The sequence below is a fragment of the Hipposideros armiger genome, unplaced genomic scaffold (assembly GCF_001890085.2).
Source record: "Hipposideros armiger isolate ML-2016 unplaced genomic scaffold, ASM189008v1 scaffold_652, whole genome shotgun sequence".
NCBI lineage: Eukaryota > Metazoa > Chordata > Mammalia > Chiroptera > Hipposideridae > Hipposideros > Hipposideros armiger.
The window spans coordinates 546425-563346 of record NW_017732002.1 but is presented as its reverse complement, the minus strand read 5'-3'; the positions used below and the strand labels follow the sequence as shown (position 1 = coordinate 563346).

The 16922-nt window shown below is 55.5% G+C and overlaps 1 protein-coding gene across 8 annotated transcripts in view; it reads right to left on the bottom strand.

The window, feature by feature from the left end:
- ZMIZ1 (zinc finger MIZ-type containing 1) overlaps window positions 1-16922 on the bottom strand; it is a 233806-nt gene that overhangs the window by 31071 nt on the left and 185813 nt on the right. For all 8 annotated transcript variants that reach the window (XM_019626021.1, XM_019626027.1, XM_019626025.1 and 5 more), the window contains one exon: window positions 3976-4120. In XM_019626021.1, the coding sequence (XP_019481566.1) occupies window positions 3976-4120 (145 nt within the window). The remainder of the gene's footprint in view (window positions 1-3975; window positions 4121-16922) is intronic.

Sequence of the window (16922 nt, the reverse complement as noted above, 5' to 3'; positions counted from 1 at the left end):
ATGTTTGATAAAGAGCTCTTCACACTGCAGTTAGACAGCTTTCATGTCTGCAAGCTCCATGGGTAGTGACCGATGTTTGCTAAACGTGGGGAAATGAGTAAAGCCCAGGAAGACGGAGGGATGATTCCTGGCTCCTGGGCACCTCCTGTTGCAGTTTCTACAGACATTTACAGAGGGAAGAGGAGGGGGGGATGAGTTATTTCTCCCCTTGCACTTCTAACAGCCACTTTATTTGGGAGAAATAACAAATTCCGATTAAGGGCATTGTCAGACCCTAATGAATGTCCCTGATCCGGCTATATTGGTCCCATCTCCGTGCAAGGCTGCAGTGTTACCACTACCGCAACACAAGCCAATGCAGAGCTGAAGCTCCCACCCTCTTCAATTTAGGGGAACCATTAGCAGTACTCTCCATCATCACAATTACTGGGGCCTGCTTCCTCTCCTCCCTGCAGTGAAACTTAGAGGGGAACTTGTGCAGCTAACTGCATGCATATTAGAGGGTTTTAAATTTTTTCAATAGGAAGGAGGAAACGAAAAGATCCTTGCATCTTGGCAATCTGGAGTTGATGGAGTAGGAATTTATGGGTCCTTCAACCCCTTTTTCATTGTTTTTTTAAAAAAAATTTTTCTGGGGGCAAGAAGGAAGAAGGGTGGATTACAAACTGAGCTGTAGGTACAGGTGTGCAAAAAGAGTTAAAAATGAAGTGTGAAGGTGGTGTGATGTGACCAAGGGAAGGAGGGGGGGGGGTCAGTTCTAACTAACCACTTCTTTGTTAGCTGACCACAAATGACCACATCAGAGTCGGACAGCACCAGGCTGAGGTTGAGGGAATCACAACTAATCCGTGGGGCTCCCTGTGTGCCAGGTCTGGTAACGAGCATGTTGTAAGTCCGGCACTGCTGTTTTTCTACTTCTACAGCAGAGGAAACCGAGGCACAGAGAGGTTAGGGAACTGCCCCCAAATCACCCAGCTAGAAGATGGCATAGTTGAAACTTGATGCCTGGCAGCTTGCCTCCAGGGCTGTGCCCCAACCTTCTGCAGAGGGGAGTGCCAGGGCCCCACCCAGAAGCCTCTCCTCTGGGGGCTGCAAACCATTCACCTAGAAAAGGAAGGGTGGCACCCCTTGGTCTCAGAATCTTTCCCAGCAATTGCAGGCTTTGATTGTAATTAAATTAAGAGTCTAAACAAAATTTATTAGGATTTTAATTACCTTACAGCACTGATTTGCATACGGACAATGTGCTAATCGCAAATGGCTTTTTTATCCACTCATTAAAAATCTGGGAGCAATCAAATATATATGGTGATGAAAGGAGAACTGACTCTGGGTGGTGAACACACAATGTGATATACAGATGATGTATTACAGAATTATACACCTGAAACCTATATAACTTTACTAACTGTTGTCATCCCAATAAACTTTAATTTAAAAAAAAAAAAAAAAAAAAAAGGAGAGCTGGCCAAGTGGCGTGTTGGTTAAGAGTTGGCTTGGGACGCCAGCTCTGAGCAGGAGGGCCCCGGTTCGGATCCCACATGAGGGCCAGTGACACTGCCCTCTGCAGCTAAGATGCTGAACAACAGCTCGACCTGGAGCTGGGCTGCTGTGAGTCGCTGGCGATAGCTTAGGCTGCAGTGGGGCTGGCCGGCAGGCAGCTGGTATGTACTTTCGTGAGTTGCCATGAGCTGCCATGAGCAGCCGTCCAGAGGCCGGTGACCGATCTGCCTCACCCAGGAAGAGTGCAATGATAATACCAACATGGGCCAGTAAAGCAATGTCCTCCACAACTAGACTGAAGAACAAAAGGACAGCAACTTCTCTGTTCCCCTCCCCCAATTCCCCAATAAAATCTTTAAAAAAAAAAAAAGAAAGAAAATAAATATTTAAAGCATTAAAAATGTGTAAAAAAGAAAAAAATCTGGGAGCGGAAGGCAGAATTATTTGTTGGCATTAAGTCCAGGCCACTGCAGGGACCAGGAAGGGGTCCTGCTGCCTGGCAGCAGGCCCGAGCCCCTTCCTGCCCTGGGCTGGCCTCTCTTCTCTTGTGCAGTGCTCTGTGGTGGCGAGGACGGCACCCACCTACATCTCCGTGGTCAGGACCCAACAGGGAGCCAGTCCAAACACTGCTCCACAAACCCTAAAGTTCTACCCAAGCACGTGGGTACTCAGAACTCCTCCTGACCACTGTCACCCTCAGGGACACCACAGGGCTGCAGTAGCCTGATTCTTTTCCTCATGGTGATAAGTGCCACCACGTGCCCAGTGGCTCAAGGGGTCATGAGCTTTGCCTGGAGGAACAGGCCCCAACTCACAGCCTGTAATGGATGTGACCAGGATGCTTGAACTACAGCAATCCAACAGTTACAGAATCCCCCCAAAACAGCCTGGGGCTTCACATTTCCGGGTCTCCCTCACCCTCTCCTGTTTGCTTGTCCTCGGAGCCTTCAGACATAGATCTGAGTCTTTAAATAGCTGGGTACCTCTGAGCACCAAATCCTGAATATCCCAGGGCCCCCAAACTCAACGTCTCCTTAATGAAAACGCAAAAGGAGCTTGCTTTCTCCAAGTCACTCCTCACTCAATACGGTTGTGGAGAATGATGGTGAGAATAGCTTCCTACCTGTGAAAGTATAGTTGACCCATGAACAACGTGGGTTTGAACTGTGTGGATTCACTTTAAAGCGAATTTTCAACTCATCTATGTAGTCCAAACCTGCGTTCTTCAAGCTGTCCTCTGAGCAGCCTCCTGACAGCACGGCCACCTTCCTCCTTCTGAACCGAGGTCAAGCTTGCCTGTCACCCAGCCCTAACCTTGCCTCGATCTGCCAGCTCCCAATTTTGCCTCACTGAACCCTATTTCCCCAATGAACGGGATTCAGGCCCTAGAGTATGGACACCCTTTGTTTAACCCTAGGACTGAACAGTCTCGTGCCTTTAGCTGAACTCAGCAGAGACCTGGCAAAGGGCCGCCCCTGCAGAGTGCTTCTGACGTAGGCAGGGAGCCATGTGTCAGGACCATCCCACCCGGGCAGGGCACTGGACTCCAGGAGCTCTGAAGTCCCTTCTGGATCTGAGAGTCAGTAGCCTCTAATTCGATTTATAAAGCATGGTCAGCACCCTACTTCCGGGCAGCGCCTCAATGGTGCGACCCAGGTCTCCTGCAGTGAGCTCTGGACTGCGGGTACCTCAGTCAGGCTGGGTAATGAGCCAAGCTCTGACTGCAAAGCTCCTCCTGGTCATCAGTGGGGACCCGCGTGGGGAAAGCAGACAGTATGACAAGCTCTGTTGTTCCAGGGTTAGCCTGCAGAGAGCTAGGAGCGAGCACCCCCAGCTCGGCAAAGAACCAGTGAGACAATTAACCGGGGGCCTTGCTGGTCCTGACCATGTGCTCCTCTGAGGCTACTGCAGGGTGGACTGATCAGTTCCTTGGTGCCTGGTGGCCCCTGGCAAGCCCATTCCTGCCTGTGACCCCGGGCTTCGGGGAGCCCCGCCCCTGTGCTGACTAACCCAGCCTCACTTGACTCCCGCCTGGGCTGGCTCTGTCCCCATCCGGGGGTGGGACCAGCAGCCTCGTGACCCTCCTGAGCCCCTTCCAGCCCCAGGCACCTCTGGGTGTGCCCAAGGCACTACGCAGGAGAGGGCAAGCCCCGGGTCAGGACCGCTAACTGTCCGCCAGAAGCCTGGAGCCCGAAGAAGAGATGGCCCCCCCCCAAGGGACCAAGCAGTCAGGCTGGCTAAGGCCAGTGCTTTCTACCTCTGTTTTGATGGGGGAGAAGCAGTGCTCACCCCGAAGGATTTAAACAACAGCTGCACTTTAGAAAACGTAACATCCCCACAGTTGCTCAGAGGCCTCCACCCAACTTCTCCACCGGAGGGGCATTTCCAAGGAGATCTGGGGTCTGAGGGCTGGCTACCCAGCGCCCACCCAAGCAATCCTCGGCCCGGTCCTGGGGGCACATGCCCACTCACCTGTGCGACAGAGTGGGTTTCATGGAGCTCATGGAGTTGAGGGGAGGCTGCATGGGGAGTTTCCCGGGGGGGTCGCTCTGGCGGCTTTTCTGATGTCGGAGCAGCAGCAGGCGACCAAGCTCCTCGCACCAGGAGGACAGCAGGGCTACAAGGAAGGACAGGATGGTCACTGGGAACCTTGGCCAGCACCCCTGACACACCTGCCCCAATCTCATCCTGCCAGAATGGGTGTTACCAACCCTGGCGTTGCTCCCACTTTTGTGTGACACCTGGAGAGTCACTAAGCCTGCTCAGGAGGCCTCAGTGTTCCCATCTGTCAAGTGGGACAAACACCTCCGAAGGAGGGCTGAAAAGCTTCTGTCGCTGTAGGCGCAGGTCAGAAGAGGGCTGATTTTAACAGCAAAGAGGAGAGTCAAGACGATGGAGGGGATGGCAGAGACGACGCCAAGGGGAGACCAGGGAGGGCCAAACAAAGACCTCGCGTCGGGTGAGTTTAGGAACTGCTGGCCACCCCCAGACTTTCAGTGAAGCCCACCCCCTGGACTCTGGACAAGCAGCTTGACATGGCTTCTGCCCATAGGTGGGGCCAAAATCACAAGGTTTAAACAAAATCCAGAGGCTTCCCGGAGCCTGTTGGTGATCCCAGGAGTGCCTGCAAGGTTCTCCCTGAAACTCCTCCCCACAATGCTTGGGAGAACCAAGGATTTCCAGGGCAGAGGGTTGCTTAGGGGTGGGGTGGGGGCTAAGCTGGAGTCTGTCAGAGGCACCAAAAGCAGGAGCGCTCGAGACCCCTCCACAGTCAAGCTTAGCAAGGTCTTAGACACCAAGAGAAAAGCAGCTAGAATTTACTGGGTACTGGGGGAAAGTACGATTTTCTTTCATCCTTCACTGTCCCAATGTAGCCACCTGGGGCCAAAAACACCCTCAAGGTCAGAGTGTCCAGCCAGTCCTTCTAAAGTAGCCAAGGTTTGGGGAGAGAGTGGGGAGTCGGGAAGGCGAGGCTGTCACCACTTTGCTGTGTGACCCTAAGGAGCTCACAGACCCTCTCTGGGCCTCAGCTTGCAATGATTCTTGCCCTGCCTTCCTCCCAGGGGGAGGGGCAGACGGGGGAACCACTGAGACTGAGAAGCAAAAAGGGGTGACCGCACGCTAGCTAATGCCCCACTCCTGCTATGACTATTTCCGCCAGGCTGATCTGATAGTTCTTCTGGAAGTATTCAACCCGGTCAAGCAGCCAAGGGCCTTTTGAACCCAGCACAGCTCAGCCACTTGCCTGCACGCAGGGCCCTACTCCCTCATTTCCAGGGCATCCCAGCTGGATGCTGTGCAACATACTTCTGCATCCTTTCCTCGGATCTGCCCCGCGTGACCCAGGACTTCAGCTGTGATGTCCATTCTACAGGTGAGCAGACTGAGGCTCAGGCAGGCGAAGTCACTAGCTCACAGTAACCACAACCAGGGAGGGGCAGAGACACGATGGTGTCCTTGTCTCACACCCTGGCGATGGAGCCCAAGGCTGGACCAGAATGTGGGGAAGGAGATGAAACCCTCCAGAAGGCAAAACCAAGTGGCATGGTTTCCAGCACCTCCGATTCTAGGAGGCACCATTCAGGCCTCGTTCAGCCAGCACTAGGGGAAGAGGCCCAGGTACACAATGCCCTGGAGTGGCTGGGCAGGGCTGCCACTTCAACCCTCCCAGGTCCTGGGTAGGGTCCTCTGTCAGCCTGAGGCCCAGAAGGGCAGGGCTAGGAAACCTGCCAGTCTCTACCCTGCCCATGGTCCAGGCCAGCCAGTGGGGAGCAAGTGGGGACTGGCACCTTGGAGAGAAGCAGGTTCTTTCCTGCCCCTCACTGAGTGGGCAGAAGCCAGGAGAAAGCTTTCGGGACCAGCAGAAGAACCCCGTCCATCCAGTTCTGCTGGGAGCTGGCTGGAAGGGAGGTTCCCACTTTTCCAGTAGCTAGGTGGGGGCCAAGGGCAAGGGAAGGGCAGGAACAGGGCGGGGTGGTGAGGGGTCCCACCTGGGCTACTGGGTACATCTGTTCAGCTTGTGTGGTGTGCAAAGGTGCTGACTAAGGAGGCACACGGGGGCCAAAATCCAGCCTGTGCCTACTCCCAAAAGGACACCTGTTTCTCTCTCCAGAAGGGGGGTGCTGATGGGTGAGCTGTGTCTTAAAAAAATGCATCCTGTCCCTCTCCGTGCCGCTCACCTTACCACCACGGCACAGGGAGGGGAGTGCTGGAGAGGAGCAGCTCCCACCCCAGCATGTGTCTGCCCAGGAACCATAGCAAAGGGCCCCCAGAGCGGGTGCCCAGCACACATCTGCCGCAGCTGGAAGGGGGGAGGCAGTCTATTCAGAGAGGCTAGAGCAAACAGAAATGAATTTCCAGATCGCTCCATTCTTCTGCCAGGCCCCTAGTTACTGCTACTTGTGCGGGGGGCAATGGGCATCTGGAAACTCATTTGCACGCCAAACACGAGGCGCTGGATCGCAGCAATTGAGGGGCTGCTTGGCTGCCAGCACAAAGGACGGCCACAGATGGTGCGCCCGCTGCCTGCCCTGCCCGCACTGCCCTCTGAGCCTCCGTGCCTCCTGGGGGCCGCCCTGACACGTGGGGGGCATGGGATGCACCACGAGGACATGCAGACCTTCCTTCCAATGTCACGGGCCACCCCCCAACATGACCAAGGACAGCCCTCCTCTTCCCATCACGATTGGAGTGATTTTCCTTAAAGAGAATAAAATAAAGGCAGGCTGGTGGCGTAGCAGAGCCTGGGATGCTGTGAGCAGATGGGATGTGTGTATTAGGCAGCCATGGCACAACACAGATGCCAGGACAGCCACGTTCCTAAAACCAAGAGGGAAAAGACGGGAAGTGAGGAAGCACTGCCCGCCAGACTCTCTCTTGGCCTGAGTGACCGGCAAGCACAGGCCAGGGTGGCAGACACACGGAGAGAGGCTACATGGCAGGCAGGCCCAAGGCATGCTCTCAGCATGGTGCAAACCAACACAGGCTATTCCGAGGCAAACGCTGGTTAATGACAACACGTAGGAATTTGCAGTCAAAAAGGGAGTCTGGGCATTGTCTGAATGAGGAGGACCGACAGACGGAGGCAGGTAGGGGATTACACAGGCACAGAGACAGTGGGGTGGGTGGCTGTGTGTGTGTCTGGGTCTGGTGTCTATACACAGCTGAGCTGAGCTTGCTCTGTCTGATGAGGCAGGTCCTGCCTGCATGCCTTGTTGGTCCTGCATGTCTTCGCTCTGGGCACTCGGGGAAGGGCATGAAAAAAGACCATTGAGCACAGGCTCTGGAAGTAGAAAGCAGTACCAGGCATTAAGAGTCCCAGGATGGGGTGGGAGGGATGGGAAGAATTTCAGGGGGACACTAGCCATCCTCAGCTGAGCAGGCAGGGTCAGGAGTGTCCCTCTACTGCCTGGGCAGCCACTGAGGCCACCCTTCACCTCATCCTATGAGCACCACTCACCCCGATAAATCTGGGTTCCAACACTTAGAACTACATGACCTTAGAGCAAATTACAGAAGTTCTCTGGGCCTCGGTTTGTTGATCTGTTAAATGGGCATAAAACTAATGCTCACTCCTTAGGATTATTGTGATGGTTAAGTGACACTGACACCTATAAAGTGCTTAAAACAACATCTGCCGCATAGTAAGCATGGAGACCCTGAAAGCATTGTGTGTGTGTGTGTGTGTGGGGGGGGAGATGAAGACGACAACGATGACATTTGCAAATGTGCTCTGTTCTCTGCAGGTGGTAAAGCACCTCATGAATAGGAGGAAGCCATCCCACGCCCCTCTAGAAGGCGCCACAGGCAGCCCTGATGGGCACCAGTGCCACAGCACCCAGGAGAGGCGGGGACAACAGCGGGAAGGCCAGGCTCTGGAGTCCCACACACGGGCTTGAATCGTGTTCTGCCCTCAGTCTCTAGCTGAGATTTCACACAGGCTGCTTCACCGTTTGGAGTTCCAGTTTCCCTACCTGCCTGCCTTGAAGAGTGGACGTGAGCTGTAAATGAGTGTTGTCAATCAACTGCAGGGGTACCCAAGCAGAAGCCAGAACAGGACAGGGAGCGGGTAAAGACCAAGGGACCCTGTAACCCACAGCAGCCCCAGAAGAGCAGCCCCTCGATCCCGTAACTACCACTGCACCACATAACACTGGGAAAGATGGAAAGGCACCAACTCTGGAACTCTGTCTCTGCCACCCATGTGACACCTTCAGCAACTCTTCTAACCGTCCTGTGCCTCGGTCTCCTCATCTCTAAAATGGGGTGGTGGTAATTCTGCTCCCCACTCACAGTTGTTAGGGTGAGCCAAGTTCGAGGCAACACAGTAGGTGCTATACATGTTTGGTAAAATGACAATTGGTGTTATTGACCTTGGTTGGTAGATCAGTGACCACCAGGGCGGTTATGGGGGACCTTGGCATCTCTGTCCACTTCTGATCACATGGCAGAGCACAGACACAAATGAAGTGGGCAGGCGTGTAGCTCTGGAAGTTCACAGGGTGGGGTGCTGAGTGTCTGTAAGCCCCAGACTCCTGAGCAGACAACCAGGGCCATCTGTCCCCTTGGCTTTGCAGAGAGGCCCCTTCTGAGCCACGAAGGCGGGCACTGAGGGGCAGAAGGAGGACCACATTGTGTGCCTGCTTTGCCTGGGACACAGGAAGCAAAAACCAATTTCCTGTTCAGAGGCAGCTCTGTCTCCAATTCAGCCAGTGGACAGGCATCTGTGGCCCCGGAAGGGAGGTATTTTAGCCTCTGTGAGGTCCCCGAGGGCCTCCCTGGAGACAGGGCAGCGCACAGCTCCCCAGGCCACTGGCAGCATCATGAATGGGGGCGGCGTGGGCAGGTTTCTCAGGATTCAGAGCAGCCCCAGCCCCAGGCCTAGGCATCTCGCTTGGCACTGTCTAGAGCCCCGGCTTCAACAGCCACATTTCAGAAGGTCACGTCCATGGGGGAAGCAGCAGTCCTGAGGGATTCCAGCCAGGGAGGAGACATGAAGGGTTGACCTTTCATGCTCCCACTGCCTGCACTAATCTCTGTAGTTTATCCAGGAAGCCCCGGGGTGGGGGTGGGGGTCACATGGGGGGCACACACACAGGTTTCCATTCCAGACCCACCCATTACAGACCCACCACAGACTTAAACAACTAAGGTCATTTGCCTTTGCTAGGCATCTTACAGTACAGTAGATGTGTCTTGGTGTGATTGGTGGTGTGTTTTTCTTTCCTGGCAGTATATAAAACAGTGGTGTGTGTGTGTGACAACTGCGGGGGTGGGGTGGGATGGGGGGCATCTTCTATTAATGGGGTCCAGTAGATGGGTCTGGGGGCCCCTGCACCGGAGGATGCCACAGCTACGGCAGCGTGAACTCCTGTGGAAGAGGAATGGGAGCATGCTGGGTGTAAGAATCAAGGGTGCGGGACACAGGTCTGAGGGAAGGCACCAAGGGCGAGTTGAGACCGGACATTTGCGCCCCAGGATCTTCCTGGCGACCCCACTGCAGCCAGCAGCCACCAGTGTCCTTCAGGGACAAGAAAAAGAAAATCCGATGTAAGAGCGATGGCAGGTCTAGAGTGGAGCACCGGGGAGTTTCAGACCTGGCTTGTCCCAGATGTGTCCTCTTTGGGGACAGTGGCCTGCCCTGAATTTGCCACTGTACCTGCAGCTCCTGGCAGAGCACGCCCCGGGCGGGCTGACCAGATGGACTAGCACTAGGGCTCTGGTCTTATCTGAGAGGCAGCAGAAGAGGCTGTACTCACGACATAGGAACTGCCTGGGCTCCTGGTAAGGAGGGTGGGGCTGCCTTTTCCAAACCAGACTTAGAGCCAGCAGACAATGAGCCAGTTGGAGGTGGAGGTGGAGGGGAGGCAGAGGCTAAGGTCTGAAAGTTGGAGCATCAAAGGGGCGGACGAGCTTATTGGGCACGTGTGAGAGGCTGCCCCTTGCCAGGCTGGACTCAGGCTTGAAAACGGGCCAGAAATCAGAGGTAGCCATCGTTGCCACAGGAAAAAAGACATTTTGTTCCCTATGGAGGCAAGCAGGGGGATGTTTCAACAATAAGTGGCCAGGAAATGCTCATTTCCAGTAAGGTCTGGGCATCAGAAAAAGATGGGAGCAGCAGCGGGGGGTGGGGAGGATGAAAGACCATGGGGAGGAGGGTACAGAAGCTTGGATGTAAAGGCCAAGCAGGAGAATTATCAAATGTGCTGCAGCCTGGGGATGCCTCACGCAAATGAAACAAAGGAGTATTAAGTATCAAAGAGCATCTCAGTTGCTAAAAGGCTGGAGAACAGAGGAACTCTGTGTGTGTGAGTGTGTGAGTGAGAGGAGAAGGGGAGGGGCTTAGAGACCCAGGGATGGGCAGGGCTCAGGGTGTCTAGGAGGCAGCCTGCCAAGCACTGGCCTCTCAGGGCATGCCCTGGGGGAGGGGGGGGGAGCTGGGCGGGCAAGGCCAGAAGAGGTCCTGGGAGCACACAAGGGAGGTTCACCGTCAATGAAAACACTGAAGACACATTTTCAAATGCTTCCATACCATCCGCTTACTAAGTCTATACATGACCCTCTGAAGTAGCAGCAGGGTGTGGCGGCCCCATTTCCCAATGGGGGCAGCTGGAGGGCCTCGCCTCGGGTGTCAGGGTGGAAGAGCCCGGCATCCAGGCTGGGCTCCTCCCCTCTGCCTCCCCTTTACTCCCTGGCACGTTCTTGCGCCCATATCCATTCTGATTCCCCAGGAGCACCTCAGGCCACCTCAGGAAGATCCCCCCACCCCCACCCCAACGCTGTCCAGCCTGCGGCTCATCAAGGCCTGGCTGTCTTTGCAGTCAGTCCCGTGCTCCTTGCCTGTTCCAAACACCTTCTGCAGCCGTGTCCGCTCTCCCCTGAATTATGACAATCACGTACTCTAATTTATCTCAGTCTCCAAACCTGCCTCCTGCCAACCCATACTCCGCAAGGCGGCCAGAGGAATTCTTCCACCAGTGCATTCCGATCACCTCTTTCCAACTGTGTCCCCAGAGGCTGCACAGGGCCTGGTGGATGGTAGATGCTCAATGGATGCAGAATGAACGAACGACCCTGCTCTCCGGGGGAAGGCTGTGATGCTCTACAGCGAAAGCAGGAGCCCCAAGGGCCATGATGGGATTTGAGGGGTTCATTTCTACTAGCCCGGCATCCAGCACGGTGTTTGGCACCGGTTATGCAGCTGACATGTGACTAAGGGATTGAAATGAATCACAGGTAGATAACCCAATATGCAAAGGATGGGAGCATCGGTAGACACTGGGCACACTGTGTCCGAGACCCAGGCTGTCTGGGTAATACCTTGCGACCTGGCACCCTGTGGCCTGTAAGCCTGCCAGCCAGCAGCTCCCCATTCCTTGGGGGCAGGGACCTCGCCACAGGAGAATCAGCCCTGAAAGGAATCCTATCATGGATGGGTCCAGAGATTGGTGCTGTTGTCAAATAAAATCTATAACCGAGTCAGGTGATGCCCGTTTCGTGACACGCACAGCCATTGGTGGGCCACGCCAACATGGGGAATGAAAGGTAAACAGCTGACAGAAACATCAGTTTGCATAACGTGGGAGGCCAGCTGCAACGCTGAGTTTCCTCTGCTCATGGGCTGGCATGGGTGTTCACGTTAACGGTGTCTGTCCCACAGCATCTTACCCAGGGCTCCCTGGGGGTGCCGCTGCTGTTCCTCCTGCCTCCCCAGCCCAGGCCAGACTGGGGGTTAGAGACAGTGGGGGCCCCTGCCTGCCTCTGGGGATCAGGGTTCTAGACCTCAGACCAGTGAGGATGAGCGGTTAGGGCGCAGGAGCAGAGGGCGAAGGGGGAGGACGCCGGGGCTTGAGACCATACAGGCCTGGGCTAGTCTCTCTGTCTCATCTGTAAGGTGAGGAGACAACAGAAGGAACCTCTGCTCTTGGGCCTGGTGCCAGGAGTTCCAAAATGAAGGGAGGGCCTGAGCTTTAATTTAAACTACATGCGAGAGGTGGTGAGTCTCATATCGAAGAGTCTCAGCTGGGGACTTGGAAGCTTTAAGATGCTGACTACCTTCCGCTTCTGACGGCAGAATGGCCAACGGCACAGACCCTGGAGCCAGGCTGTCTTTGCAGTCTGCCCCGTGCTGCTTGCCTGTTCTAAACACCTTCTGCAGCTATGTCTGCTCTCCCCTGAATTATGACAATCAGTCTCCAAATCTGCCTGCTGCCAACCCATACTCCGCAAGGCGGCCAGAGGAATTCCTCCACCAGTGCATTCCGAGCACCCCTTTCCAATTGTGTTCCCAGAGGCTGAAATCCCAACTCAGCCACTCGGCAGCTGTGTGAACTTGGGTGAGTTACTTAACCTCTCTGTGCTTTGGTTTTCCCTTTTGTAAAATGGGGATGATAAGCTACCCCCTAAATTGTCAAAAGGATTAACCAAGCTAACAATACACATAAAATACTAGTATAATCCCTGGCACACAGGAAGGAGTATATAAGAATAAATTGTTATTTTGTTGTTATCATTGGGCACATATCTTTTTAGGATTAAGAGGCTTCTCTGTCTCTCATCTGCATGCTGTTGCTCAAATAAAATACAATTTCTTTCACTCATCTCCAAGAACATCACATGCTCACGTGCCTTGGGCCCAGCCTTGTAGTGCCCCCTTCACACTGGGTGCTCTCTGGGCAGGCAGTGCTGCACGCCAGCACCCAGCTGTAACCACATCCAATGCTTTCCCTGCCAGACGCTCTGTACTAGGAGGACCCCAGACCCTCATAAAACTAAGCCCTGGTAGCTGCTCACTTCTAAATCAGCTCCTAGGCCACGCAGTGCAGGCAGCCAGTCTGGGTGGACTCCGTCTCCTCAGAGCACCTGGGTGTGGGGTGCTGGGGTGGCTTTGCAGCCATCCTCTCTATAGTGGGCCAACAGAGTGCCCACAAACAAGGGGTGGGAGGCCTGGCCCCGCCTCGGCCCCCATCCCCTGTGTGTCCAGCAGAAGGTGGAATGGGGATCAGAGCCAAAGCCAGGGCTCCTGCTCTCACCCCTATGCTCCCAGCAGGAATGGGTGGTCTGACCTGTGACCCCTGGAACACAGCTATCCATGGAATTGTTCCTCAGCTGTCCTCCTCTGTAGGCCCACCTCTGCTGGGTGCCCCCAGAAATGAAAAAAGAGCCCCCTCTCTGCCAGTTCTTTCAGGTCATCTCTCCCCCAGGGGGAAACAGCACAGAATGCACATGAGCACGGAGAGGCCGGAGCCCGGGGCAGTGACTCGAAGCCCTTGAGCCAGGGGCAGTGGCTGCTGGGCCTCAGGAAACCAGGCTCCTGCCCTATCGTGGCCAATATGCACATCTGTGAAATGGGGTGGCATCTCCCACTGCGGACAGTGAGGAGCTAACGGGATCATGAGGGCACACAGACAGCCCTTTCGTTTTCCCAACTGCCTGGCGCCCTCTGCGCCTCACTACCCCCTAGTGAGAAGCCAAAGATGAGGTTGTCTGTGTTTTACAAAGCAGAAATCAAGGCCCAAGGGGTGATTCACCCACAATCACACCACAGGATGGAGGCTCTGCTGCTGGTCCAGGATGGTTTCCCTGTCACCCCCACGTCTGTGACGTCACATATCTGAGGGCAGGCACATCCCCAGGAGACAGCTCTGCACTCCCGCCCACCTTCCACGCCCATGATTCAGCACCATCTCAGCTTCTTGTTCCACTTTGCTACCAACTTCCTGTGGGACCTCGGGCAACTTCCTCCTCTGGATCTATGTATAAGAGAGAGTGGGTGCCGAGGGCCCATGAACCAGCCCTGGCCTCACAGTGGGGTCACATCTCTCAAGGCTGAGGTCAGCTCTGACCCCATCTCAATCCTACAGGTGCTGTGGGATGAGCTGCCCACCCTCACTCCTGGCCTGGACACTCCCATGACTCCATTCCCCCTAGCCCCACACCCAGCATGGGCTACAGGCGGAAGGGGGTCCAAAGATCTAACCTTGCCCAGGTGTCCCGTTTACTAAGGCCACGAGCCCAGAGTGGGAGTGGAGCTCCTGAGAGATCTGAGAGCTGGTGTAGGTCCCAGGAGGGCTGGGGGCTGGGAGGGGAGGATGCTGCAGCCTCAGGTGCAGGGGCTGCTGGGGGGTTAGGACTTCCCCCCTAGTTACAGGAAACGTCATTTCTGGAGGGTGTAGGTTGGACTGGGGGGGGGCACTGTCAGCTGGCCCCTGGAACATAAAACCAAAGATGGTTTCCTTGGGGGAAAATCTTGCTCTCCTGTAAAACAACCGGATCACTGCACTGCCACCAGCACCAGGAGCACGCTGTCCTCAGTTTAAGCTGCTTCTAGTTTTTCTAGATCATTCCCACACTCTGCTCCCTGCTCTGTCATCTCCCGTCACTAAGTGAGTTAAGAAAGTCAAAACAAGGAGGAATCATTTACTGGCCCTTTGGCTGCAAGTGACCCTGTCCCTCTCCCACCTGCCCTGCGAGCTGCACATGCTCAGGCCCCACGTGCTGGGAAGACCGATCAGGTTGATGGTGGTCGGCCCAGGATGCACTTGGAGGCTCATGGCCCATCCCAACCTGCTGGGCCCTATCTGCTTCCCAGGGGTCGGCAGGTCCTGCCATCTCAGGTCCTGAGGTCCGGCCCAGCCCGGGAGGGCCTCTGGGCTGTTCCCTCCCTCCTGTAACACTCATGCACTCCCACCCCCTCTCCCCAAGGGCTTCCCGGGTTGGCAGGAGCTAGGAGTCTTAAGGCGTGTGAACTCACCCTGGGAACTGAACTCCGGGGACCTCGGAGCCGACAGGGCTGATTCCCAAACCGGTTTGGCTGTCCCTGACCTAGCAGAGGCTGGGCCTGCCGGGCAGGATGCTTGGACCCAGGAGGAGATGTCAGACGGGTTGAGCCTGCCTGGAGGCTTTAGGAAAATCCCGGCCTGGAAAATTCCCTGCCTACCTGGGCCTTCTTGGATAACTCAGATTCAAGTGAAAAAACACCCCAAACAAGCCCAAGGGGACATTTTCATCAGGAAGAGACTGCTCCTTCCTCTTGCCAGTGCCCCTCAGCCTGAGGGGTGGGCCTGGGAGGGGTGCTGGCCAAAGTGTTGCCATCAAAGGAGACCAGCTGGCAAGGAGCTGCACCGGGTAGGCGCTGTGCCCCCTTGAGGGGCTGGCTCACACCCCCCTTATCCCTGGACTCTCACAAGCCACCAGTGGTGAGGGTACCACAGCCCCCATTTTAGAGCTGAGGGGTGAGCGCAGGGAAGCAGGGTAACCTGGCTCAGGACACACCTATGTTTGCAGCTCCCTTCCACCTTGGGATAGTTGCTGGCAGCGGGTCTAGGGTGGGGATCTAGACTACCTCCGTTGAAAACTATACAGCATTACTAGCAAAGCAAGTGTGAAGAGGGGAGGGGCCCTGAGCCATTCCCACAACAGACTGAGGCCAGGTGGCCTCTGTGCACCTGCCCTCGTATTCCAAGAGGACATGGGTTCCAAAAGGACAGATCCCGTGGGCTACCCAAGGATTGACCAGAATATCCATGGGGGTGGGGGGTGCCAAGAGCCAAGCGCCTCCCCACCCCCATCTCACTCTGGGGCAGCAAGGATGCTCTTCCCCAGGCTGCTGGCCCTGAGGACACTCCCAGTGCGTCTGCAAGACAAAATCCGAGCCATACCGCCTCCCCGGCCTCTGCGCGCCTGGAGCCATGCCCCCAGGAACCTCGGAACTCCATGCCCCTCATTCCAGCAGGCCCCACCTAGAGAGCTTATTTTCTATTCTGTACATATAGTTTCTCCTAAGGTCTAAACACCACTGCTTGTTGCTTGCTCTCAGGGAGCCAGAAGGGTAAGGAGGGGTTGCAGGAACCAATTCCTTCCCTGGGTAATTGACTTTTCTGAGGCTCCCAGCTGGGTGCTCACAGTTTGGCTGTGTCCTGCTTCCAGCATAAGAGGTCAGAGTGAGGCCGGGCCCGTCCCAGGGTCAAGGAGACCCCCGAGTCTAAATACCATGGCTGTCCACCTTCGTGGAAAGCAAGAGGGCTGGGAGTCTGAGTGCTGAAGGGCCTCGCCCTTCACTTCTTCCATTCGCTCCGGCCCCCATGTCCAACCCCAGGCCCTTGGATCTTTCTGTGGGAGCCAGCAACAAACCCCAGGACCCTCTCAAATGGCGGTTTCCTGGCCCATGAAGACAGCAGAGGCCTTCCTGGGATTCTGGTCCTGAGATTGAGCCTGGGGAGGTTCTCATCCTTGGCACCTTTGTGTCTATAAAGATGCTGTCTGGAAACCTTCTCAGCCCTAAAGGGTGACTGAGGGGATGTGTGCTGTGGTGACAGGGGCACAAGAGAGGTTGGGGGTGGGCAGCACTTTGCTGGGTGATGCTTGACTACTGAGAGTTGGGTTCAGGTCACTGCTCTTTGAGAAGGAGCAAATTTAGGAAAAACCCGCTGACTGGACCCCCAGCTCTCCTGCCTCCAACCATACGCACCCCCCACCCCACTTCTCCTCTGCTGCCTTCCCCTGGCTGAGTGACCTGGTTAACCTGTTCGTCTCAGGTTCCTGGTGCAAGAAACACAGATGGTAATTCCTCCCTCTCCACTGCAGGCCTGTGAGGGTGAGGCCTGAGCCACAGGCAGCTGGCTGAGAGGTGGCAGCTGGGTTCCTGCTCCAGTGGCAGTCACTCTGGGCACCAGGCAGGTGTTTTAGCTCAGAGGCACATGACCTGGCCCCCTAAGGGCATTGAGCAGCAAATTCAGGTGCTCCTTCCTGACCCCGCAATATGGGAGATGACAGATTCCAGTGGGTTCTCGACCCAAAACCATGTGGCTGGGTTTCCTTTCTTGTCCATTTATCCAGGAAGAGCAGCGGAACTCCCACACAGTTCATGTTTCCATATCTTGGCTTCCTAGTTAGTCCCTCCACTCCTTTCCCAAGAAACC